This window comes from Caretta caretta, chromosome 2, assembly GCF_965140235.1.
Source record: "Caretta caretta isolate rCarCar2 chromosome 2, rCarCar1.hap1, whole genome shotgun sequence".
Taxonomy (NCBI): Eukaryota; Metazoa; Chordata; order Testudines; family Cheloniidae; genus Caretta; species Caretta caretta.
The window spans coordinates 137,219,426-137,246,022 of record NC_134207.1 but is presented as its reverse complement, the minus strand read 5'-3'; the positions used below and the strand labels follow the sequence as shown (position 1 = coordinate 137,246,022).

The 26,597-nt window shown below is 46.3% G+C and overlaps 1 protein-coding gene across 15 annotated transcripts in view; it reads left to right on the top strand.

Moving 5' to 3' along the window:
- Positions 1-1,106: 1,106 nt before the first annotated feature.
- OTULINL (OTU deubiquitinase with linear linkage specificity like) overlaps positions 1,107-26,597 on the top strand; it is a 55,414-nt gene continuing 29,923 nt past the window's right edge. For 2 of the 15 annotated variants that reach the window (XM_075125441.1, XM_048839613.2), the window contains exons 1-3: positions 1,107-1,239; positions 12,830-12,879; positions 14,676-15,177. In XM_075125441.1, coding sequence (XP_074981542.1) covers positions 15,078-15,177 — 100 coding nt within the window. In that variant the 5' untranslated portion in view covers positions 1,107-1,239; positions 12,830-12,879; positions 14,676-15,077. Of the gene's footprint in view, positions 1,240-12,829; positions 12,880-14,675; positions 15,178-20,481; positions 20,549-21,760; positions 21,841-26,597 lie in introns of those variants that run through there. The other 13 variants (XM_048839615.2, XM_048839616.2, XM_048839619.2 and 10 more) reach the window with 13 other exon arrangements.

Below are 26,597 nucleotides of genomic sequence, written 5' to 3'. Positions count from 1 at the left end.
GGAGCTTCGGCTGCTCCGTGTCCAAATCCTTTAGGTGGCTAAAATCTCTGCCAAAATGCTCACGTTTCATATTGTCTGCATGTTACGCTTTAAGAGGAAAATTTTCCACGGCACAAGGGGCCAGTTTTAAACCATTCATAAAGAGAACCTTAATATAAAGGCAGCAGGCATTATGACAGCGGCGTCTGCTCAGCAATGCTATCATGGTGCTTGGTCAGTAGAGGCAGCAATCATCTTTGCCTCTTCAATGGCAGTGTCCTAGCCTTTATTTGAACAGGGGCACATTTCTTGGCTAGGAGCAAATAGGGGCCACACAGCGGTTGTGTGGCACCTGTCTGCCACTCCTCTAGCCACAGGTTTAGATTTTTCTCCTTTTTAAAAATCCTCAGAAATTAACCATAAAAATGATATCAATGCAATGTTAATGTTCGGCAATAAAAAGCCGGGAAATGCACAAGTCAAAGTTGAATGCAGAACCCTCTTGCACATATGCGTTATGGGAATCTTTAATTCCATGAGGTTAGCTGAGATACACGTGTATGAAGTTTGTAGCAAAAGGTATATTTTCAAAAGTGTGATCACATGACTAAACATTTGCAATGTATATGTGCAGAGAAGCCGAATGAAGGTTAGGCATGCAATCTTAATTTTTGCATTTCCTGCCTTTTGTTAGCCAGCATTGTATGGTCAAGCAATCTTTCACTATTATCATTTGCATTTGACATACTGTGACTTAACTAAATTAACGTTTCATTTTTTGTTATGTTTACACATTTGATTTTGTGCCAAATGGCTGTGTTTGCTCAAGGGGACTAAATTATTTTATTGTTGGGAGTGGTTCTGCTCTCTGTCTCATGCACATATTAAGGTCTGAAGTCCACCTTGTGGAAATGTTATCTGTACAGGAAAAGATTGTATTTCCTTCCCTACCAATCAGTCACCACATTTAAAAAGTTATACTCGTGTTTTGTGTTAGACTGGCACATGAGGTGCCGTGGAGCCAAGACTGATTCTAAGAGCCCAATAACAGCTCCTGTGTCTTATCTAGACAAACATATGTACACCAGCACAAGAAACAAAATTCTGCTACTGCGGCTACAGCTACACTACAGCCAGGATCGACGCTCTGAGATCAATCCACCGGCGGTCGACTTAGCGGGTCTCGTGAAGACCCACCAAATCAACAGCAGATCGCTCTCCAGTCGATCCCTGTACTCTACCCCCAACAAGAAGAGTAAGGTAAGTCAACGGGAGAGTTTCTCCTGTCAACCCCCCGGGGTAACTTAACCTAAGGGAGGTTGACTCCAGCTACTTTATTCATGCAGCTGGAGTTGCGTAGCATATGTCGACTTACCGTGGTAGTGTAGACATAGCCTCAGTGTTTCAGCTGTCAGGGGCAGTTCATGGCACAGTGACCCCAGTAGCAACAACATCAGCAGTGCACAGAGCAGTAGCCACATGTGCAGCAACAAATCCAGCAGTGCTGCGAAGGAAGTTCCAACATATTTGGGAATAACTGGTGGTATCTGTGGCTGTAGTCTATGATAATTTATACTAAAGGGAGTGGTTGGCAGGAACTCCTTGCAGCCCCAACTTTTTGAATGTTTAAGAATGTGAAGCGTATTTAGCATTTCAGCAACAGGAGAGACCCTACCATGAATCTTCATCACTGTTTTAAAGCTGAGCATCTAAATTTCACAGATGTGATAGTTGTCACTCAGTTCCTCATTCGTTTCCTGCTGTGTCTCCAACGTGTGTCGAAGACTTCCTTCCCCCACAAAAAAGTAGGCTGCAACGGACAGTCTCTTGTCGGTTTCTCCTACATCTTTTCTCCACCGATTCCTACCATGCAGTTGCGTCGTCAATACTAAAAGCTGCAGAACATTGAAATCTGCAAATGTGGGGATTGTGTCATTTTTAAAAATGTCAAAAACAAACAGCACAAGGCGTAGCTGACTGATTGCATCATTCATTTTCAAAATTATTTTAATAAATGCCTCCATAATGGGATTTACTTGAAGCAGTTGTTGAATCTCCAGGTGCTGCACTGGAGTGCCACAGAGACCAGGTATCTTGCAGAATCAATCCCACTTGCTTGGAGTGCACAGGGCCTTGATTATGACTCTTAAGGGTCTTGAGTAGGATACCCCTTGTGAAGTCTCAGAAGTGTAGTATAGCGATAGTGAAAGCAGAGATGGCCCCAGACTGGATTCCCCCCTTCTCCTGAACTTTGGGGAAAGCTTTGATCTGCCCTAAAAATTCACAGCTTGGGTCTCAGACTAAAAGGGGCTGAAGAACACCAAAGGGTGCTGAGGGTACTCTTCAGTACACCATAGGAGATGATTGGCGTTTTGGCCCTATTTATTATTACCCCCCTTTGTTTGCCTGTGGTAAAGTGTGAATCATCAAGGTCACACAGGAAATATGTTGCAGAGCCCGGAACATAGAACCTAGCTCTGCTGAGTCCCATTACAGTGCCTTAATCACAGAATCATTCTTCCTATCTCTGTTCCTACATACACAGACAGTTCATAGCTTAGCTCATCTTGCTGAGCTAGTAGAGGATTTTAATTTCGACCTGCAGAGTAGACAGCAAAGTCTGCTAAGAGATGGGAAAAAATGATTAAAAAGGCCTAAAACACTTACCTCTGCAACTCAGAATAAGAGACCACTAATTGTACATGAGGAGACTTACAGGGAGAAAAATATTCCTACAGACTTGCTAATTAACTTCTCTGATCAGTCATTCAGCTGGACTTCCAGTGAATTCTTAAGTGGGGCATATGCATTCTGGGGCACATGGCTATTTGCTGACTCATTCTCTCAATGCTGCTTCTTTCAGTGCTGTCCGATACTAATATTTTCTTCTGGCCAAGTGTTCATCGTTTATGTCTTCCCCGTGGCCCCCAGTTCTTAGCATAAAGACATCCATTTTCATTCGTATATTTCTTTTGTGGTTGTTGTTCATGTGAGTCCCTCATCTGAGACGCATGAAACCATTTCTTGCTGAATGAGATTTGCTCTTCTAATGGAAAAGCAGCTGCTTTTTATTTCTCTATGTACTGTCATTATTGCTGACAGCAGAAGTGTGCATCGTTCTGGGGAGTGTTTCTTGAAGAGGTGAGAGAAAGGGATTTTCTCTTTTTGCCTGACTAGGAAACAGAGATCCAGAAACTCCTGCATTCTAAACTTTGATTTGACACTGTGGCTCACAGCAAATCAGCTGGAGCTACTCTCTCTGCTTCATCAGGTGTTTTTGATGATTCATGTTAAACAGTTCTAAATATTTAACTGTAGCTGCCAACAGTCAAGCATTCACATTGTTTCTCTAGTGTCTCTCACCATGTTGGCTAATGGGATTCTTTTAAAAAATCCCTTAGTGATAGCATAAGTTGCTGATTGTGCGTTTTGGTCTCCTGAGTAAATTTCTCACTAGTTTCTAAGATTATTAAAATGTGCTAGATATTGGCACTGCATGGGTTAACTCTTGCCCATTTAAAGGGACAAAAATTGCAAGAACTTGCCAAAGCAAAGAGAGAGATGAGCTCATTCCTGCTTTCACTGAAATCCATGGCAAACCTTGTATCGGGGCAGGAGCAGACACTTATATACATAAAATTGCTATTTAATGCTATTTAATGCACTACTGCTACCCTTGCCCCTCTTTGTTAGCTTAATACCGTACAAGCTGGCACATGTACTAGGAAGTGCCCAAATCACAGGAAATAGTGCTTCATATTGTTGCCCCTTCTTCCAACACCAGTGTCCCACTGCTGACACTGGGACCAGCCCTTTGTGAGCAATAGCAAGGCTTTGATGACCACTTCGCAGTGGTGGAGAAATCAATTACTTGAAGTTTGGGTCTATTCTAAATGTAAATTGCTTCATTTACACTCCACAGCCACCCCTCCCCCCGACACACACACACACCAACCCTACCACACAGCCAGTCACAAACAGCCTGGGTACAATTTCCTCTTTCAGTAATCTCAGGGCTTGTCTACACTTAATATGCTACAGCTGCACAACTGTAGCACTTCCTGGTAGACACTACCTCTGCTGATGGGAGGGATTTTCCCATTACTGTCATTAATCCACTTCCCTGAGAGGCAGTAGCTAGGTTTACGGAAGTATTCTTCTGTCAACATATTCTCTATATGGGAACTTAGGCTGGCTTAACTACTCCACTTGGGTGTGGATTTCTCACACCCTTGAGCAACATAGTTATGCCAACCTAATTTTCCATTGTAGACCAGGCCACACACCAATGCTAAATTCCCAGGAAACTACCCTTCACTAAGAACTTTCCTACTGTGTGCAACAGTTTCCTCTCCACAGAACTTTCTTGCAATAATACAACCTTTCTTCAGAGACTAAAAACTTGCTGGCCCACACAGAAAGAGTTTGTAAGACTATGTATAACTGCACCATCTGGTGACTCCTACCATAACAGTATCATTGCAAAAAACAAACACACAAAAATACTGCAACCCTATCAAATGCCCCAAACAATTATCCTGTTTTACATTGTACCTGTGCCTGAGTGTTGGAAGTTTTGTAAACTGAATGAATTATGCTCATCCTACAATTCTGTTCACCCATATCAAGCAGTTCACAACATTGTGCAAAGCTCAAGTCAGCTTTGGAATTAAAAAAATAGGAAACTTGTCAAAGCAAAGATTCGAAAATACTTTGTAACAAGTACAGTTAAGGAGTACTTTCACGGTTTATTAACTGGTTTGGAATGTAGTATCCAAAACAGAGATAAGAATAGTACAGAATAAAACAAGTCAAAGAATTCAGAGTAGTCAAAGAATTGTTACAAACTGTTAGGTTGGATTTTAGTGATATGTAAAGAGTTTTGTAACTTGTGTGACAAAGCTCTGTCCTTGCCTCTGTGGATCCCGCGTTTCCTGGCGGATTTCACTAGCCTCAGAGGCTCACTGTGACCCTCCACGTAACCCTTCTTTCTCTAGAGACAAGGGTCACAGTCTACTGAGGCATTTTCATCATAAGCCAGCGAGGGAGGTGAGGAGACTTTATCCTTCCTTGCACAGTTTCTGTTGTCTCCCAGTCTCAGTGATTAATCAGGGGGCAAAGGTGGAGAGGGGGGGAGCCCGGGCCCGCCCTCTACTCCGGGCTCCAGCCCAGGGACCCTAATAGTATCAGCTATGGTAGCTGACCTTTTAGAAACATGACATGTGCAATTCCCTGGGCTACTTCCCCCACAGCAGCCCTCACTTCCTCAAGCTTCACTTCACCCTTACCTCAGGGCCTCCTTCCTTGTGCCTGATATGGTGTGTACTACTCAGCCTCTCCAACAGCGCAACTTCCTCCCACAGCTCCTGACATGCACACCCACCTGACTAACTGGGAGGCTTTTAACTAGTTTCAGCCAGCCCCTGATTGGCTTCAGGTGTCCCAATCAACCTAGCATTCTCCCGGCCTTCTGGAAAATTAATTGGCCCCAGGTGTCTTAACTGACCTGGAGCAGCTTCCATTTCACTTAACCTGGTACCAGGGATTTGTTTAGCCTGGAGCTAATATATCTATCTCCCACTACTTTTCCATAGCCATCTGGCCTTGCCCCGTCACACTTGTAAAATCATACTATAAATGCTACTAGCTGAAATGCATATCTTTGAAACAAATGATCCGTTTAAGGTGAGCACACTGTAAATTTCTTTCCCAGAAGTAGGGTATGTATGTCTCCTTTTCATATTGTACTTTTTTTGCCTTTAGACAATAAATTTAGCTCTTTGGTCTCTTGAACATTTTTAAGAACAAGCCACATGTGTACTCAAACAATTGGCTACACGTTTTAGCATATGTTTAAATGCCAAAAGAAGGGAGTGGGGAAAAACACCACTGTAGTGAATCTCAGAGCCGGCATTTTCTGCCCTTTTTTTCCAGTTCAACCAGTCTTCAGTTCTGCATAGTCAACTGCCAAGAGCTAACTTCTAAATATAGTTTTGTCAACTATTCCAAGTTTGTGAAATTCATGGACAAATTCCCGCAGGAGTACAGAGCATAATTCCAGACTGACTGAGAAAGATAAACTTATAGCGAGATTATCCCTACAAGCCTCAGCTGATGCAGCGGACACAGCCTCTCATTTGACGTTGACAGCTGTTGTCATTAGCTGAGCATCGTGGCTTCATTCTTTAGAATTCCCTAGGGAAATTCATTCCACAATGGAGAATGTGCCCTTTGAAGTGAATAATCTTTTCGGTGAGAAAACAAATGAATCATTACACCAATTGAAAAATTCTAAGGCATCCCTCCACTCACTGGAGAGCTACACTCCAGTACTGAGAAAGAAGTTTGATAGACCAAAGAGGCTACGAACCACTGTGGAAGCAACAGAAGCTGCAATGGAGCAAGCATATAATGCTCCTCCTCCTTCCAACCTCAACCTCCCGCTAAGAATTCTTTTTGACAGGACTTTGGAGAGCTATGAACCACAGTAGATGCCACATCCATCAACCCTGAGACCCAAAAGCCAATCTGGAGGCTATCTAGCGTGCTTTGCCCCAAGCCTGGCAGATAACAACAGAAAGATGAGGTCTTAACATAATTCATTCTGGCTACACTATAGAATTAATCTCCCCACAACCTCTGGAACCCTCTTCCCATCCCTCTTCAGGGACCACTCTGTTAAGAGTTAGCTCATTCAAGAGGTGAATTCCCTCCTTCTTGAGAGAGCCATAGAGCTGGTACTTCCTCAACTGTGGGGCGGGGAGGGATTTTACTCAAATTAGTTCATCACACCCAAGAGAAGAGAAGGTGGAGACTCTCTTGGACCTCAGACAACTCAATGCCTTTATCAACAAATTGTGTTTCAGAATGGTCACCCTGGCATCAATAATTCCATCGCTGAACAGAAACCAGTAGTTCACAGCTCACAATATGAAGGATGCCTACTTCCATCTAGATGTCCAACCCCCTCACACACAGAAGGTTCTTCAGGTTCACTGTGGGCCTGAAACACTATCAATACAAGGTGCTCCCCTTCAGCCTTGCAGTAATACCAAGGGTATTACAAAGATACTCTCAGAAGTGGTAGCTCACTTCTGGTGCTACCAGTCATAGGTTTTCCACTACCTCGATAACTGGCTGCTGACAATGAAGTCTTATCATGAGGTATTGGTTGGGGACATAATTGATGCTGATCCTCTACAATTGTTGGGGATCTGCATAAACACAGAAAAATCTGTTTAGATTCCAACACAATACATAGAGCTTATCAGGGTGACTCTGGACTTCATCAGGGCCAAGCATATCTTCACCAGGACAAATTCCAGTCCAGGAAGGAATTTGTCACTCAACTCAGACTGAGCCCACAAACGTTGACCCATTCATGTCTCATCCTTCTAGGTCAGAGGTGGGCAAACTACGGCCCGGGGGCCACATCTGGCCCTTCAGAGGTTTTAATCCAGCCCTTGAGCTCCAGCTGGGAAGCGGGGTCCGGGGCTTGCCCCACTCCATGTGTGCCATGGCTCTGCATGGCTCCCGGCAGAAGAGGCATGTCCCCAGTCCGGCTCCTACATGTAGGGCCAGCCAGGGGGCTCTACATATTGCCTCCGCCCCAAGTGCTGCCCCCAAAGCTCCCATTGGCCAGGAACAGCAGCCAATGGGAGATGCAGGGGCAGCACCTGTGGACAGGGCAGCATGCAGAGCTGCCTGGCTGCGCCTCCACACAGGAGCCAGAAGGGGGGACATGCCACTGCTTCTGGGAGCGCTTGAGGTAAGCACTGCCCAGAGCTTGCACCCCGACCCTCTCCTGCACCCCAACCCGCAGCCCTGATTCTCCTCTGAACCCTCGGTCCCAGCACAGAGCACCCTCCTGCACCCCCACCCCCTCATCCCCAAAGTCCACACCACCAGCTGGAGCCCCCACATGCCCCAACCTGCTGTCCCAGCCCAAAACCCCCCCTGCACCCTGAACTCCTCATTTCTGGCCCCACCCTAGAGCCTGCAACCCCAGCTGGAGCCCTCACCCCCTTCTGCACCCCAACCCCCAATTTCATAAGCGTTCATGGCCCACCATACAATTTCCATATCCAGATGTGACCCTCGGGCCAAAAAGCTTGCCTACCCCTGTTCTAGGTCATATGGATTCCTGCATGTATGTGACCTCCTTCGTGAGGTTTCAGCTTTGCTTCCTGCAGACTTGACTTCAGACAGTAGGAGCAAGCCAGTCTCTGGGGGGTGGGGGTAGGGTGGAGTCAAGGCTCAAGAGGAGATGCTCTTCTAGTTCATTGGTCGGGACATCTGATGTATGCCTTCACACCAATTCCTCTCTTACCTCAGCTTCTGAGGAATATCAGACAGGATGGAGCAGCAACAATTCTGATTGCTCCCAGATGGTCCAGGTAATTCTGGTTCACCTACTACAGGAGTGGGCAAACTTTTTGCTGCAAGGGCCACATCTGGGTATGGAAATTGTATGGTGGGCCATGAATGCTCATAAGATTGGGGTGTGGAAGGGGGTGCGGGCTGTGGGGTAGGGTTAGAAATGAGGAGTTCAAGGCTCAGGAGGGGGCTCCGGGCTGGGGGTGTGTGGGGACTCCAGCTGGGGGTGTGGGCTTGGGGCTGCAGGAGGGTGCTCTGTGCTGGGACCAAGGAGTTCAGGGGGGGATCAGGGCTGGGGATTGAGGTGCAGGCTCTGGTTGGCACTTATCTCAAGCAGCTCCTAGAAGCAGCGGAATGTCCCCCCTCTGGCTCCTATGCGGAGGCGCAGCCAGGCAGCTCTGCATGATGTCCCATCCACAGGCACTGCCCCTGCATTTCCCATTGGCTGCAGTTCCCAGCCCTTGGGAACTGCAGGGGTGGCACTTGGGGCAGAGGCAACATGTGGAGCCCCCTGGCTATCCCTACATGTAAGAGCTGGAGCGGGGACATGCCTCTGCTTCCGGGAGCCATGCCACATGTGGAGTGGGGCAAGCCCCGGACCCAGCTCCCCAGCGGGAGCTCGAGGGCCGGATTAAAACATCTGAAGGGTCAGATGTGGCCCCCAGGCCATAGTTTGCCCACCCCTGCCCTACCACCTTCATTTGTCACCATGACCAGTTGTCATCAGTTTACAGACCTTCCCAGACCTATTGATAAAGGCAGAGTCAAGCATTCCAATCCAGTTTCCTTCTACCTGTCAGCCTGGGTTTTAGAGGAGCATCGAACCTAGAAAATTCATGTTCAAAAGCAGTTTAGGCCATCCTTAACAATAGTAAGAAGGAGACCACTAGGAAATGCTATGTAGCTAAGTAGAAAGGGTGTCAGCCTGGTTGCATGGTCCTCAGCTAGAGGACTCCAATATCCCTACTATTTTGGAATATCTTCTCCCTTTAAGTACATCAGGTCTTTCCCTCAGCTTCCTATGGGTTCACTTCATGGCTGTGAGTGCCTACCACCCTCTGACGATATCCACTTAGTTTTCACCCATCCTGTGACAATATGTTTTCTAAAGAGAGTAGTTAGAACTTTTCCTCCTGTGGATAAGCCTCCCTGACATGGAACCTCATTCTTGTCTTCTCAGAATTAACAAGGACTCTGTCTGAGCTCAGGGATTCATGTTCATTAGCCTGCTTATCCACGAAAGTCACCTTTCTAATTGCCATCATCTCAGCAAGAAAGGTGGGTGAACTGTGATTTTATCCCTAAGGATACAATTTCTGAGGCTACACCCTAAATTTACCCCCAAAGTGAGCTTGGATTTCCTTCTGAATCAGACAATCCATCTGCACACCTTCTTCCTGAAATCCCACACCACCAGTGAAAACAAAAGGTTTCATGCCCTGGACATCTCTTGAGCCATGGTGTTCTACTTCCAAAGAACAAAGCTATTTAGGAAATCACTTAGATTTAGATCATTTGTAGAATGGAGGAGAGGGAAAGCAATCTTCTCCTAAAGGCTTTCAAAGTGGATTTCAGGATGCATTATGCTGTGATACAAGCTGATGAATATTACTCACCCCAGGGTGTTATAGATCAGTGTGCATGTGCTTTGTCTCTGAGATGTTCTTGTCAAAATCTGACAAGCAGCAATATGGGATGTGGTACATATCTTTTTAAGACATAATGCCTTCGTACAGGCTTCTGCACCTAATACATCTCTCGCTACCACTGACAGGAGCACTGCTGTATCTCAGAGGTCTTCACACATCCCTCCTTAATGAGTGCCTCTTGTCAATCAATCAACTACAGGGAAATACGTATAGGGACTATGTGATGTTCCCCTCTGGTGCTATCTGGACGGGTGATCTGCTAGGTCACTCCAATCCTTGACTCTGGGAGCCAGCCTTACCCTGCTCTGCTGTGAAAACCCCCCCTCTTGGGCTGTTTACACACAGCCTCTGGCATTAAGCTGCTCCTTGGACTGTGCCACTGAATGACACTAAACCAATATCTTCAGTCCCAGACACAACCCTAGGAACCTCCATCTTGCGCTGTCCAGTTATGCCTGCTGGATGCTGCAAGCTTATAGGAGTTTTTCAGTTTAACAGAGAAATTGAAATGTACCAGGCTTGTTATCCCAAGGGGTGCCTCTGATGTGTTTCAAACCAAATGCACTGCTTCAGGTAGAACAAACAAATTTATTAACTATAAAGATATGTTTTGACTTTTAATCACTCAAATAGTCAGACAGATTTGGTCAAATGAAATAAAAGCAAAACGCATTCTAATCTGATCTTAACACTTTCAGTGCCCTTACAAACTTAGATGCTTCTCACCACAGGCTGGCTGGCTGCCCTTCAGCCAGGCTCTCCCCTTTGATCAGTGCTTCAGTTGCTTGGTGTGGTGTCTGTAAATGGAGGTGGAAGAGCATGGCAAATGTCTGTCCCTTTTCTCATGTTGTTTCTTCCCGCTTGGCTTTGCGCCCCCCCCCCTTCAGAGTCAGGTGAGCATTATCTCATCACAGTCCCAAACTGACCAAAGTAAGTGGGGGGGGGGGGGAGGGACTCACTCAAGAGTCCAACAGATCCTTTTGTTGCTGCCTAGGCCAGCACCCTTTGTTCCTGTGAGGCTGGGCTGGGTTGTCCCATACATGCCCTGGTGAGGTGTGAAGTGCCTCTCTGCTCTTAGAGTTCTTGCCTATTTTGAGCCATGAAGACACATTTTCAGCCTAATAACTATATACATGAAATAACATTACTGTAACAACCATGCTCAGTGCATCATGAGCCTTCTGAAGACACCCGACATGACAAACTTTGATACCACACAATCATTTTACAAGGATGAACATGGGGGTGTTGGGTGTTCCCCTGAGCTATAGAGCATTACAGACTATCATTCAAAGAAGAAAGAAAAAGTTAATTACCTACTACAGTAATTGGAGTTCAAGATGTGTGGTCTCTAGCTATGTTCCACTGCATGGCCTCCTTGCCCTCTGCTTTGGATCTTGGATATATGATTTGCAATAGAGAAGGAACTGGAGAAGTGGTTGATCTACACTGCCCGTTATTGTCCTCTGTTTAGAGGATGAGGAGGAGAAGAGCACAGGCACAGACCAACAGCTACTGCTAGAAAAAAATATTCCTGTCAGTTGCATGGAGCACATGTGGAATACAGATAGACTATGCATCTTGAATAACTCCAGTTCTTGTACTAAGTAACTTCTCTTTCCACTGATTACAGTAATAACTTGGTCTACAGAATGTACTCTCTCCCAGATTGCAGGTTCAAGGATATGATAATAATGATGAGAAATGGACATGTTCTGATTAGTTTGCATCTGGATCCAAAGCTTGCATGTTCAGTTCCAGAGTTTTGGTCAATCCATGACAGACAGGGGGGCTCAACAGTAAAATTCAGAAATGGATTTGAACTCCCCTAAAGCTCAGGACTGTTAAGACTTGGGTCAGTTCCAGTCTAAGGCGTATGTGTGAAAGTATCAAGTTAAGCCTTCTTGATCCTGCTCTTTTGCATCCCAATAGGGATTCAAAGTTGTTGCTCTGTAGGATCAAAGGCAACTAGTTCCAATATCCTCTTTCAAAAGGACAACAAGGAAAGAAAGTTTCACTATCACGTGGTCAAACTCAGACCCCAACTGATGTAGCTTGTGGAACCGCAAGGGAATTGTCACGGGCGGCAGAAACATGCAGATAACAGCAGCCACAGGAGTGTGTGGGTGGACAGAGGATATTTCCTTTTTGGCTTGTGAATGAGATAAGAAGCTGGAGAACAAAATGAGCAAATATACAAATTCTGGCTGATCAGCAAGACAGACCTTTTTTTATTTTGTGCACCATAATAGCCCATCTCACCTGACAAGACAGGACTGAAGTGCCAGGTCTAGACAGCACAAACCTGTAAATTGTTCTGAAGGCCCCAGCCTTCTCTTTCACCAGCTCCCCAGGCCATCACCCAGGGGTCCTAACAGTGTTACTTCCCTTCTCCACCCTCAGGGAGAGGAGGAAGAGAGGTGAGTGAATCCAAGGACCAGTGGCTGAGAGGGAGTCCAACGAATCCATGAGAGTGTAGCTGAGAGAATGGGGAGGTATGAAGGGGTTGCAGCTAGAGAGGAAGGAAGAAAGGAGGTGGAAATTGAAGGAGAAAAGAGAGAAGAGGAATGTAGGGAGTGCAAAGTGAGAAACAGGAGAATGAGGGAATGAAGCAGCAAAAACAAGTGCTCAGGAAGGATGTAGAAATGAGGTAGGAGTCAAAAACAGAGGGAGACAGATATAATGAAATGTTTCTCAAAGAAGCCAAGAATGGGGTAAGAAATCCAATACAAGAGCTGTCGAAGACAGTATCGGGGAATGTAGCACAGTAAAGATGGCTTACTCCTACCTTGCCCTTTCATGTAATATCCAGATTTTTCTTTCAGAAAAGGGAGGTGGAAGAAAGGAAAGAAGATGATTGATCGAAAAAAAGAGGGTGAGTGCACTCTTTTCTCCCCTTTTCCCAGATATCAAATCCTTCCTACACGAACTTCCTGGACTTTCACCAGTGCCTCCCCCCCAATATAGGTATCCCAATTTCCCCCTTTGAGAAGCTGGTCATCTGACCCATTGGAATCAGAATACAGACAACAGATCTGAAAACAAAAAACACTGCAGCAGATAAGTGTTCAAAGCCAGCAGGTGAGCTTTGAAGGATACACAACTCTTTAGTGAAGGGGCACTGCTACCTTGTTAGATGAGACAGGAAGAAGCCTCAGTGGGCTTGCAGCCATAAGGCACAGCCTTATGATCAGGGCTGAGCGAGCAGATCTTTACCTTGGGTTCCTGAGGTGCAGAATCACAGGAAGAACAAAGTGTCATAAGTAAAAATTCTTTTTTATTAATTTCCATGCATGAAGCATTTCTTTAAAGGTAACAAACAAGCACAACTGATCCAAGCACATTGAAAGAAAAAGGAAGGTGCTCCTTTAAAAACAACTGCTTAACTTTATTAAAATCGTTAGTAGTTATAGAAGTATAATCAAATCTCACAGGAAAGGAGGGTGTAAGATGGTAACTGCAAGAGCCAGCATGATCCTGCTTATAGCACTGCTCAATTGGCCCCTGTATATCAATTACCTTGGGGTGATAGGGGTTCCCCATTCCTCTGAAACATTAGGTGTTTGTTACTTCCAGGAGCAGGAGACTGGACTTGATGACCAATGGGCTGAGTCCATATCGTAAATGATGTCTTCCTACTGGCCATTAAAAAAATAAATGGTTTAGTTTTTTTGTGAAACCACTGGCTGATTTAACTTAGAAAACCTGGGGAGGAAATGAACATGAACCTCACAAGAGGTTAATTTTCTCATCCTTTTTTAAAATTCACCTTTTGTTAAGTGGGTTAATTGGCTTATATGTACCTGTAGTGACACAATGACTTACCGGTGCGGTGCCTCCTGATGGTTGTCTGGGAATTAGCTCTTTCCAGCCTTCAGAGCGCCCTTTGCAGGCCGGTGTCTTGCCTGCCGCTGGCCCTGTGTCACTCCCAGACCCAGTGCCCTTTACCTGGGGTTCTGCCACAGCAGTACCCCCACACCCTGGGTCTCCCCTCCCAGGGGAACCCCCAACCCTCTAAACTCACCTTGCCTCAGTGGCTACTGCAGTCATCATCTAGACCCCACTCACTGGGGCAGACTGAAGTCTGTAATAGCCACTCATCACAGGCAAGGGGGTAGGACCAGCTGCCTCTGCCTAACCCTGGGCTGCACCTCTGCAACCCCAGTACCTGTGAAGGCCTGCAAGCTTGGGGGTTTACCAGGCGGGAGCTCCCCTTGCCCTATCCGCAGCCCTGCTCCACTCAGGCACCTTCAGCTCTCTCCCAGGTAGGTAGGCAGGCCTTCTCCCTCCAGGGTTTGAGGGAGACTCCTGCTTCAGGCCCACAGCCCTCTTATAGGGCCAGCTGTGGCCTGATTGAGGTGTGGCCCCAGCTGTGGCCACTTCCCCCAATCAGCCTAGGTTTGCTGCTTTCACTCCTTTTCCCTAGCCCTCTCCAGGGCTGCTTTTACTATTGGCTCTCCAGGGCTCTCCAAGGGCTATTTTAACCCCTTCAGGGCTGGAGCGGGGTGACCACCCTGCTACAATACCCCATTTGCACCATATCTTAAAAGAGTGGTAGTTCTGTAAGCCACCTCCCTTCCCATTGACAAGCACATCAGGTTCCTGCAGAAACTAAAGCAATTTTTTGCATGGATAGATAATATTAAGGAAGTTTTTATATTTTTTTTTTAGCTTTTTGATGTGATTTAGAAGTTGGAAAGCAGGAGCAGCCAGTGCCATATGATTCTGTGAACTTCTGACACAACCCCTTTGGGCCACCAATGGACCACAATTCGAAAATCGCTGTCCTATAATCTCCAAGGAATATGGAAGATACACAGGGAGGTAACCAACGTGGCCTTTATAAATAGCTGAATTACGCTTCATTGTTTTTTTTCTTGTGGCTTATGCATGGAGAAGCATACGCTGCCTGTGAAACTTTGAAAAGCTTAACGGAAGTGAAACAGGAAGTCTGATCCTTTCACAGTTTGTTGATCTGTAAAGACGAGCTGAGTCTGTAAAGACTGGTTTTCTACAACTGACAAAACAACTTGGGGGAAAAAAATCTAGTTGGAAGGAGCCCCAAGAGAGGAGATGCTGAGACGCCTGGACAGAGGAGAGAGCAAGAATAGAGAGCAACTCACTGAACCCATAAAAAGCAACAGAGTTAACCAATCATCAAAAAAAAGCATTGGTGAGTTTGTGGAACTGAGTTCTAAGTGCTGGAGTCTCATCTAGACTCACTGTGAACAATTAGAGAAAGCTCTTGGTGTTGAGGATGATGTCCTCATAGGCACTGTTTATATGTATGGGTTTGATTACATGTTGCATTTCAAATGTAACCAACAATGACCAATAGGGAAAGCATTCCTTGGCTGTTAATGATGGACTGGAGAAACTGAAAGACCGAAGCAAAGTTTAAGATCCTTAAATCCAGCAGGTCATTAGTTGTTAGGAAATAGATGTTTCCCACTCTTTCCACAGAGCTGGCCACAGAGATGCCCATGTCTTTTTCTTGAGTTAATGCAGTTACAATGCTGGCTTTCCCACAGATGGGAGTGGGAAATATAATGAACAAAAATAGACAGCGAGATTAATTATTTTAAAAAGGACGCAGTATATCTATGGCAGTAACGACAATTAAAATACCTTGATACTTGTGTAATATAACTTCCCCTTTAAGCAGCTGCTGTAGTTGCCACGGGGATGTTGTGTGATCATGAATAAGAGAAGGTAATCCATGTGAAGGCTCTGCCAGGGTTTAATTGATTTCTTTATTAGGAGAGGAGGTGTCCTTGAGACACTTTCTATAACGATGTGGTTTACCCTATCCAAAAGTTTCTGTAAGTTTCCTCACAAGATAGAACATGCAATGTTTTCATGTAGTAGCATCCCACAATCTGTTTGTAGAGTTGTCTAAGTGTCCTAAACATGCTGATCTTGGTATAACTCAGTACATGTCCGGTCAAGGACTAGAGGCTCTGGATAGACACTAAGCTGAAATTTCAACTTGCTTACAAATGCCCACAATATCCTCTGGAAACCCCAGCAGCATGATGTTAGATCCTGTTTATTGGCAGCAAAGTCACTAAAATCCCAGAGAGTCTGTCAGTGTGGTACAGTGGCATGAAAAAAATATCTGCAATAGAAAATGTGGGAAACAGTGTCAAACTTTAGCCATTCTCAGGGGATAGCCTTTGCAGAATTTTCTTTGTGTCTTCATGGAAGTCACATGTATCTTTTAGGTCAGTGGTTCCCAAACTTGTTCCGCCACTTGTGCAGGGAAAGCCCCTGGCGGGCCGGGCCAGTTTGTTTACCTGCCGCGTCTGCAGGTTCGGCCGATCGCAGGTCCCAGTGGCCGCGGTTCGCTGCTCCAGGCCAATGGGAGCTGCTGGAAGCAGCGGCCAGTATGTCCCTCGGCCCGCGCCACTTCCAGCAGCTCCCATTGCCCTGGAGCAGCGAACCCCAGCTGCTGGGAGCCGCGATCGGCCGAACCTGCGGACGCAGCAGGTAAACATACCGGCCTGGCCCACCAGGGGCTTTCCCTGCACAAGCGGCAGAACAAGTTTGGGAACCACTGTTTTAGGTAAACATTAGTTAAAGTGAAAATATTTTGTAACTAGGGCCTGTGATGGAGCTTGGCTCTGCCAGGGTTTAATTGATTTCTTCATTGGTTCCCTCTGTAGTTTCCCAGGCTTGCTTTGAGATGAAATTACCTTTCAGACAAGTTTCCTTGCTAACAGCACAGTTCAGTGGGATGTTTCCACTCCCAACCCATCAATAGCAGAAAAATTATTCTCTGGTTGGGAAGAATCTGCTGTTTTTGTCTCAGGTGATCCTAGTTTTGATCTAGACTGCCTTCCTTTGATTAGCCCTACAATGGATATCTGAGGGTTTGGAGTAAAAGTTAATAATGAATTCTGTAACATCCTGAGCTTAGTGTATCAACAGGTCACAGGGTGGACTGGTCCTTTAAGGGAGCTGGGCTCAGCAAAAGGCTCTCCAAAAGGTGCCCAGTGAAAAAGCCTAGCGAGAGAGAACCTAGGGAGGGGCTGTGGAAAAGGCCTAGGCACAGACATAGGTAGGAAATGATCCCAGGAGGTGAAGCAAGAGGTCTGAATAGGTGGACTTGGGCTGCCTGCTACAGGGTCCCTGGATGGGAAACCAGAGTAAGGAAGGGTCTGGGTTCTTCTATAGGGCCACTGGCAAGGAGGTGGTATGAAAATCCCCTGCCACAAGAGGGAGGACAACAGCCTGGAGTCAGGATGAAGACCAGTGTGAGGTTTGCTGGATGCCCGTTTGTTTTGTTAGACTTTGTTTACCACCCAAAAAGGGAAGCAGAATTTGGCTGGAGGGCTAAATCATTAAAAAGCACTTGAATTGCCATATCCAAGAGTAGGAGATTGAAATGCCTGGAACTAGATGAGGGGAAATTGAAGCTCAGAGCATCAGGTACCATGGTGACCTTGTCTGCTGACCACTGTAGGATAGGACACTACCTTGTAGCTCCAGAACAAATCTCAGTGACATGAACATTAAAAAATGGATATCTAGTAAACGACCCCAGGAGCATCACATCTCACCTTTCCACATGTGTTCATTAACAATGTCCATCACAAATGGGATCTCCAATTTCAGAGCCATAGGCAACATGTGGGATTAGATGCTGTCCTCCACTAGTCACAGCACTGAAATATTTTAATTCAGATCTGATTTTTTTATTGGGTTTAAGGGATATTTGATGGCCTTTTTTAAACAAGAGATGTATTATCCTTGTTGTTTCCTTTGAAATTACTGAGAAACAAGATGCAAATTTACTGCCTATTGTATCAATTGGGACTACTCTGGATTCAAGGCTACATTTGACACTCATGTATTAGGGTTGGAACCCAGAATTCCCATATTTTAATCTATCGCATCAATTTCTTCCTTTGTTTCTTAACATTTTGAAAAGAAGAGGGAGGGTAACAGTGTGCCATTGTTGCCAAGAAGGCCAATGGCATTTTGGGATGTATAAGTAGGGGCATTGCCAGCAGATCGAGGGACGTGATCGTTGCCCTCTATTCGACATTGGTGAGGCCTCATCTGGAGTACTGTGTCCAGTTTTGGGCCCCACACTACAAGAAGGATGTGGAAAAATTGGAAAGAGTCCAGTGGAGGGCAACAAAAATGATTAGGGGACTGGAACACATGACTTGTGACGAGAGGCTGAGGGAACTCGGATTGCTTAGTCTGCGGAAGAGAAGAATGAGGGGGGATTTGATAGCTGCTTTCAACTGTCTGAAAGGGGGTTCCAAAGAGGATGGATCTAGACTGTTCTCAGTGGTAGCAGATGACAGAACAAGGAGTAATGGTCTCTAGTTGCAGTGGGGGAGGTTTAGGTTGGATATTAGGAAAAACTTTTTCACTAGGAGGGTGGTGAAACACTGGAATGCGTTACTTAGGGAGATGGTGGAATCTTCTCCCATAGAAGTTTTTAAGGTCAGGCTTGACAAAGCCTTGGCTGGGATGATTTAGTTGGGGATTGGTCCTGCTTTGAGCAGGGGGTTGGACTAGATGACCTCCTGAGGTCCCTTCCAACCCTGATATTCTATGATTCTATAAGGAGAGTGCATAGTGCTGAAGTATATCAGCAGGCGTTTGCTGATGGTAAGCTGAAGAAGTCACATGCTGATGTTTTAGACTAACATCCTGTTGGCATTTTATAACATTTTAAAAATAAAAACTGATAAATTGGCCCCATCCAGAGGATGAAGCAAACTAATTGTTCCCAACTGTATCACTTTCATAGTGTAGACAGGTCCTTAAAATTAACTTCTCTCTAGTTGCTAACCCTTTGGGGGTGGGAGAAAAAACACCTATGCCACTGAGTAGAAGCAGGTGAAATATCACTTACTTGCTCCTGAAAGGGTAACCAACTTTAAATTTGCACTTCTAACTGCAAATGTTTTACCCACTACTGTGACAAATAACACCTACGTTTGCAGTGACTGAAAGTGATAGGCAGGGTGGGATTCTCTTTCTCAGTTTGACTGTTCAGTATGTGATCAGTTTCTCTCTCTTGTTTTTTGTAGTGAGTTAAAGAGAATTAAAACCACTTTAAAACAATAGGATAAGTGTGACCATAAAATAACAAATTAGCAGGAGGATTCAGGGGAATGTGTAGGATGCCTTTAACTCAATTTTTTAAAACTGACAGGTTGGCAGTACAATATCTCCTTAAAAATCCCAGCATGTTTGCTACTAGGTGGTTGGTTTTTGTTTTTGTTTTGGTCTTCCTTATGTTTCAGACAGTTACCTGCAGGGGTTAGGAAAAATCTCCCTCCCCCATGTTTCTGGGTTTTTTTAGGGTGTGTGTGGGGGGGAGATCCTTCCTCTGAAGCATCTGAGATGGCCATACCTGAAGATAAGGACACTAGACAGGGTGGGCCAGAGTGACATTGAGCACTCTCTTTCTCATGTGCTTAGCTGGCTGGTTCTTGCTCACATGCTCAGGGTCTGATCACCAAATGCGGGGGTGGGGAAGGAATTTCCTCCCTGGTCAGATTGGCAGTGACCTTTGGGGTTGGTTTTCTTTGTCTTTCTCTGAAGTATGGAGTGTGGGTCACTTGCTGGGATTAACTGGCTATATGTCACTTGATCAGTTCCCTGCCATTGTGGGTGGTTCTTCCTATTCTCTGCCTGTGGCACATAATAGTTTAGTCTCCTGTGGACTGTAATAGTTTGGACTAATTTCAATTTTTTTTTGGGGGGGGGAGGTGTAGTGTTGGTGGGCTGGGGTATGCAGGGCAGACTGGATGATCTGCTCATCCTTTCTGGTCCTAAATCATAGGAGTCTTCAGATTTTAAGGGAAATGCTGGTTTAAAACAATAAAGAAAAGGTCTCAGAGTGCCCTCCTGCATGGAATATGTTTAAAATAGTTTATTTTTCTATTTGGTTAATAGGGGCGGCAGATGGATTGGTGGGGAAAATAGAGGGAGCACTTTTTCCGAATTTGGGTCAAACCTTCATATCATGTTGTGATGCATCAAAAGCTATGAGACAAGTGCTAGTCTCCCCATCAAGCCATTTTAGGGGCCTGTTACTTTCCCACCATGTTAATTGGATCTGCATATTAAGAGTGAGGCACGCCTCGGAAATCTTAGGGCTTCTCTGCGCACACCAGCTGCACCATTAGGGGACTGGCCAGCGCAGTGCACCTGCCGAAACTCCTTATGGGGAGTGCGTCCACACGGGCGCCTCTGGCAGGGGCGCATGTCCCAACAGCTGTGTCCACAGGGCAGCACGGGCCTGGCTAAAAGCGGGGGGTGCTGTGCTGCTACCCCAAAGTCCCCCACCCTGCCTGCAGTGCCTGCCCGCCCCTCTGGGGGCGCCCTTCCCACCCCCCGCAGAGAGCGGGCGGCGCCCCTCAGAGGCGCAGGCGGCGGAGCCTGAGGGAGCGCGGCCCCCGAGCCGGGGGTGGGAGTGGCAGCGCCGGCAGCTCCTCCCCAGCGGCGCGGCGCCGCCTGTCCCCAGGGCCCCGGGCGCGGCACTCCCGGCAGCGGCGGCGCCGGCGGCCCCGCAGGTGAGAGGCTCTCCCGGGACCGCTCGCGCGTGGCGGCTCCGGCGTTTGGGGCTCCTGGCAGGTGCCGCCCCGGGGATCCCTGCCCCTGCCCCTGCCCCTGCCCCTCCGCGCTCGCCCGCGCCCCGCCCGGCGGCTGCTGCCGCTGCCCGCGCTGCACCGGCCGCCCCCTGTCTCTGCCCGGCGCTAGCGTGTGGCAGGCGCCAGAGGATGCCCCCTCCCCCGCCCCCCTTTGGCTGCGTCCTGGGGTGGGCGGCTGGGGCGTGAGGGGGTGTCAAGGCGAGCCCGGGCTCATGGCGAGGGACGACAGCGGGGCTGGGCTCTGGCCGGGCGTGGTGTTTCCCCTCCCTCTCTCGCAGGATCGGTGGCTGCCCCGGGGGCGGCTGGTTTTCTAGCATGGTTTGGACGGGGCGGGAAACAGGGATGTGGAGAGCGCCTGGGGGTGCGGAGAGTGGACCCTGCAGGGCTCGGGGAGAGGGATCGGGTCCTTCCCCTTTCAGTCATTCTTGGCACAAGCCGGGGGTGGCATTTGGCTTCCAGGCCAAGGGGCGTTTTCTGTAAGCCTCACCTACCTACTGTTATGGCAGGTGCCAGAGGGTGATGCCCCAGGAAAAAAAGATAAGGGCAAAGAGCTTTCTTTACATTAGTCCTCCCACTGTGGTTTTTAAAAAAGAAAACAGTTTGGCCCATGCATTTGTTCTAATGTCCTGACTCCCCCTTTACTACCAACAGCTTGGGGAACTGTTGATAGGGAATTATATTCATAGGTCTTTTTATGCTCTGTTATTTGAAGGCTCCTTGGCAAGGAGTATAAATACTTGAAGTGTCTACAGAGATTTAAGAGAGACTTAATGATGCTCAGCTTTCTTCCAATTGTGCTCTCTGTTTAAGAAACAAAAAACACACAATACTGCTGGAACCTTTTAATAGAGACAGCAGTGGATTTGACTGAGGCCAGAGATTTGGGGGAAAACAGTGCCTTGTAAATATTGCAAGGTTCCAAGGGGATGTTTGTACATGTTGTTTAAGGCGGGGAGGAATTCCAGGAAGGGATTATATTTTGTGAAAATGGAAATTCTTCATTTTAAACCTTTAATGTTACATTTTGAACACTCTGAGGTTGTTGGCTTGTAGATGCACAGATAAGCGTCCAAACTTGCATGGTGTTGAGTGCCCTCAACTCCCATCACAGCGGGAAAGGAGGAGGAGGGAGTGCTCGACTTCCAAAGTCACGCTGAGGGGGACATCACCAGAGCAGTCAAAAGATGGATGTGTTCCCCTTAGTCTCCTCCCAGGTGATTGCAGCTACATCTCATAGTCACAGTGAAGTCAGTGCTTACTACCTTACAGCCTTGTGCCTGTATTTGCCTGATCTCTTATGTTCCAGAAACCATAAATTTTCACTTTGTCTTTCTGCTGTAGCAGTCCAGCTTTAGAGTAAATTACTGCCGGTCCATCTGTCTTATTACATACTCTGACTGAGTCTGGACTCTTTCTCTCTTGCTGACCAACTAATCATTTGCTCACTGATTGAAATGTGAAAATTGCTCCTACCTCGCTTTCAGTTTTAACTTCTGAAAGTTAAAGGGAAGAAATTTGCAAGCTATTCAATCAGACAGTACCATTGTGGTTATTGTGATTCTCTCAATTGCTGATACTTGAAGATATAATTACTATTTTACCTTAGCCCTAGGAACAGCTGTTTTCACATTTCTCAGTATATTGAAGCTGGAATAATGTGTGTGAACTATTAAAATTGGTCATTTCTATACTTGGGCTCTAAAAACTGTGTTTAAATCTCTGGAGCTTGTCTCTCAGGACCTAAGTTGAGATCTGTAATTAACAACAGCTAATGTTTAGACAGAGAATTTAAACGTGCATTAAAATAGAGATGTACAGTGGGACAACAGATGCTTGTATTTTAGAGGCACCACAAAGAAGCCAATTTGCATAACCAACATGCAAAATATTGCTAGACCCACTCTCCCCACTTCTCTTCCCCCTCCCCCTCCCTGGGAATCCACTGTACGTAAGAGGGTATGTGAATTTATTTTTTGTTTTTGTTTTCTTGTTGGGGGAGGAGAGGGAAAACGCTAGAAATTATGCTCAACATTTTCAAAGTTGCATGCCTAAAACTAGGCAACTAATTCCTTAATTAAGCAAATAAATGATTGGTCTGATTTTTCAGAGATTTTGAACACCCAAATATTCCATACACTTCAATGACAAATCTGCATGATCAGCACCTCTAAAAGTCAGGCCTCTGTATAATTGCCTTAAAATGGATTTGGGTGCCTAACTTTAGGTCAGTGGTCACCAATCGGTCGATTACGATTGACTGGTCTGTCCTAGAGTATCTCCCAGTCGATCGCGATCTCCAGTGTTGCAGTGTGGCTGCCGCTAAGGCATCCTCCCTGCTCTGCTTCTGCCTGCAAGCACTGCCCCCACAGCTCCCATTGGCTGGGAGAGCTGCGGGGGCGGTGCTTGCAGAGAGGGGCAGTGCACGGAGCCACATGCTCCCCAGCCCCCCCCACAGGGGCGCATTGGCCCCTTCCGGGAGTGGTATAGGGCCAGGGTAGGCCGAGAGCCTGTCTTAACCTTGCTGCGCCTGCTGCCGACCAGGAACCACTGGAGGTAGGTGCTGCCTGGTGGGAGGCCGCTCCCCATCTCTGAGCTGCCTCTCGGAGTCAGCACCCCATATCCCCTCTTGCATCCCAACACTCTGCCCCAGCTTGGAGCCCCCTCCTCCTCCCAAACTCTCTCCTAGAGCTTGCACCCCTCACCCCTTCCTGTACCCCAACCCTCTGCCCCAGGCTCAGCCCAGAGCCCCCTCCCACACTGCAAACCCCTCGGCCCAAGTCCAGAGCCTGCACCCCCCTCCTGAGCCCCAACCCCCTAACCCAGCCTGGTGAAAGTGGGTGAGGGTGGGGAAGTGTGGGCAATGGAGAGAGGGGTGATGGAGTGAGCGGGGCTTTGGGGAAGGGGTGGGGTAGATCCTGGGTTGCCCTTAGATTCAAAAAGTGACCACTGCTTTAGGCATTGTAAATTTAAACAACTGTAACAAGTGTTTTTACTACAAACAGGCCCTAGGTTAAGTCTTCAGTAGCAGGGCCCTCCTCTTGGGGAGAAGAAGAATTGCAGGGTCTTTTGAAATTCATTGTGTATCGGCACCTGCCTCCTGCCCGCAAATGCATCTTTAGTGGCATTATTTTTAACATTCCAAATCTCTGAGCTGTTTCAAACCACTCTTATTTTTATTTTACCCACTATGTAACCCTTGAAATATGATTTTCTTTCAACTTGGTGGATGAGCTTCCCTGGCCATGCAAAATGTGTAACCCATGCTAATAGAATGGCTCCTTGTCCCCCTCTAGTGGCTAGATCAGAGATCTTGGTCTGCTGCTGCCCTGAGCTAATGGACCTGGTCCATTTTAGAGGGTGCACAAAATAATGCGGGGGTGGCCAGTCCAAAGTTGAGTGAGAGCTGTTGCGAAGTGGTGCACAGGGTCACACAGCACACCTTGGGTTTGGTGCCTGCAATCAGTAGTACGGAGAGCGACTTGCTCCCTCTGGCTGAGTCCAAATTCCACTATGGCTGCCCTTGGCATCATTGCACCAGGACCCAGGAGTCTCGCTGAGCTGTGAATACAGAGGCAGATGTGGGGACTAGGGGCTGGGGATACCACTCCCACCATCAGCGGGGCTGAAGTACAAGGAGAGGCGGACTGGGGGCACACTTCCTGCCCCTCCTGGACACAAGCAGGGCAGAGTCCCCTCATCTCTGTGGGGAGGGTAGCAACTGCACAGGCCTGGATCATCTCTGACCCCCCCATCCTTCCCCTCTTCTTAAACTCTTCTATCTCCATGGTACTTTTTTTTGGGGGGGGGGAGGAAGGATGTATGTGTGTGGGGGTCTCTATTTCAGATTTTTGCCCCACACCCTCCCCCGCAAACCTCTGTTCGGTTCTGAGCAAAGGTTCAGGATTTTTAGAGTGAGGCCTCAGGTTCAGTTCCCAAAGATTATCGGCCAGGGATGCCACTATAAACAGAAAAGGGAGACTTGCAGCTTTCTGATGGAACCATCACTTGCTTGTAGGCCTGGTAGGTTCCAAAATATTTGGTCTTAAATTGTCTGAAATATAGTTTAGATGTCCCCTTGCTCTTAGCCCTGAGCGACTGGACCCACAGTACTAATTTAGCTTTCAGGAGGAGAGAATACAAAAGATGATGCCAATACATTTTTGTTGAAAACAGAAAAACCTCTCAAAGAATTGAAAAGAAGTTCATTTGGTAAAATAGGTAGCATGATCATGTGATTTGGCAATTGTGAGTAATGTGGCCATTCAAACTTCTTATTGCACCACACCGTCATGTATACAATATACACATTCTGTTGTGTGTTGTCAGTGACTAATGTAATTTTATTGGTAGGTGAATTGTGGGAGTGGGCTGTGCAAATGATATTATGCAATGACACAAATGTTCTACATTAACAATCATGGTAAAATATCAGGTATGTTGGGACTTGAGAGATCTGCTAGCCTTGAGCAAAGGTTACAACTATATATAGTCATTTTATTTTTTAAATACATTATTTTTCAGAAGTCTGTATTTCTTGGGTTTACAGCTTTAAACCATGTCTGGTTATAATTCCTTAGCTCTGAAAGCACTGTGAGAAGGTGCAGTAGCAAAGTGATTTTGTAGTTTGGCTACACACAACAGTTGTACAGATTTAAATGTATAGTTAAATGGTACAAGCCCCGTAGTGTGGATGCAGTTGTACTGGTATAAAGATATTTTCATAAAGTGCTTTAACTAGACACATTAATTGTGGAGCTTCTTTAAAACCTTTATAACTGTTCCTGAAGACCATAATCTGAATTCTAACTGAGCTATAATAAGCTAATAAAACAAAACATTAATCTGAGATACTGTCTGACACCTTTTCCAGCACTGTCTTGGCAATCTGCATCTCTCTTTTGGCTTTGTCGTTTACTTGATATACAGTGGAGTAATTGTACTCCAATGCTGATGAAGCTGCTTTCATCCATGTATGGAATAATAAGGACCTTTGCTCACAAATATCGTTGCTGGGATTCCATGCTTGGCAAATACAGATTTTATGTGCATTATTCCAACACTTGATGTCAGACTTGACAACATGGCACTTTACAGAAAGATACCATAATAAGGCATTATTAACTAATTCTTTAATTAATTTCATTACAATGAATCCCAGTTTATATTTTCCCATGGCTAAGAACAAAGAGTTTAAATCTGGTGCAAGATGGCTATAGATTGTCTTTTGGTCTCCTTCCCCCACCATCCTTCATGGGTTTCTGAGAGTAAGTTCACGCTACTGTTTATTTTTATGTATACATATTTACACATTTACTTACAATTGGGCAGAATACCTTTTGTTAAAGCAGTGTTAAGATAAAATCAGTTAAAATCACACAAAATCATGCAGTGCAGAAATAATAACCAATGGGAAACAAATTAGATGTAGACAAGGGAGAAAAGAGATGGCTTTTGCTGAGATTTGAAAACAAGTGGCAAATCTAAGGGGTGAAGGGGCTGTGGGGCAGTAGGAGGAGAGAGAGGCTGTTCCGAATAGCAGGGGAGTCCAGTCCATGGAGGGTACTAAAGACGGGGGATTTTTAAAACTAGATGCTGAAATGAACGAGGAGCTGTGGCGATTTATGTAGTATTTCTTAACCAAAGGGGCATATGATATTTTATAATCTGTTTCATATGACTCTGCCTGAATGTTGGGAATTAAATCAAAGGAGGCTGTAAAGGGGGAAACCCACAGGAAACGAAACAATGGCAGTTATCAGATGGGGAGTACCCCCTGTCTGTCACTCTCTGGGCTAGAATAGTTTACTGTTCCCAAGGCAGACCATAGGATCAAAGGGATTAGAAACCTCAGAGATCCTATAAAAGGTAAGTAGGGGTGGAGTGAGTGGCCACTGACTGCCCCAAGGTATCAGCAAAAGCTAACAGGCTGGCAAGAAACACAGATGCTGTGAGCAGGTTAATGTGCTTCTCC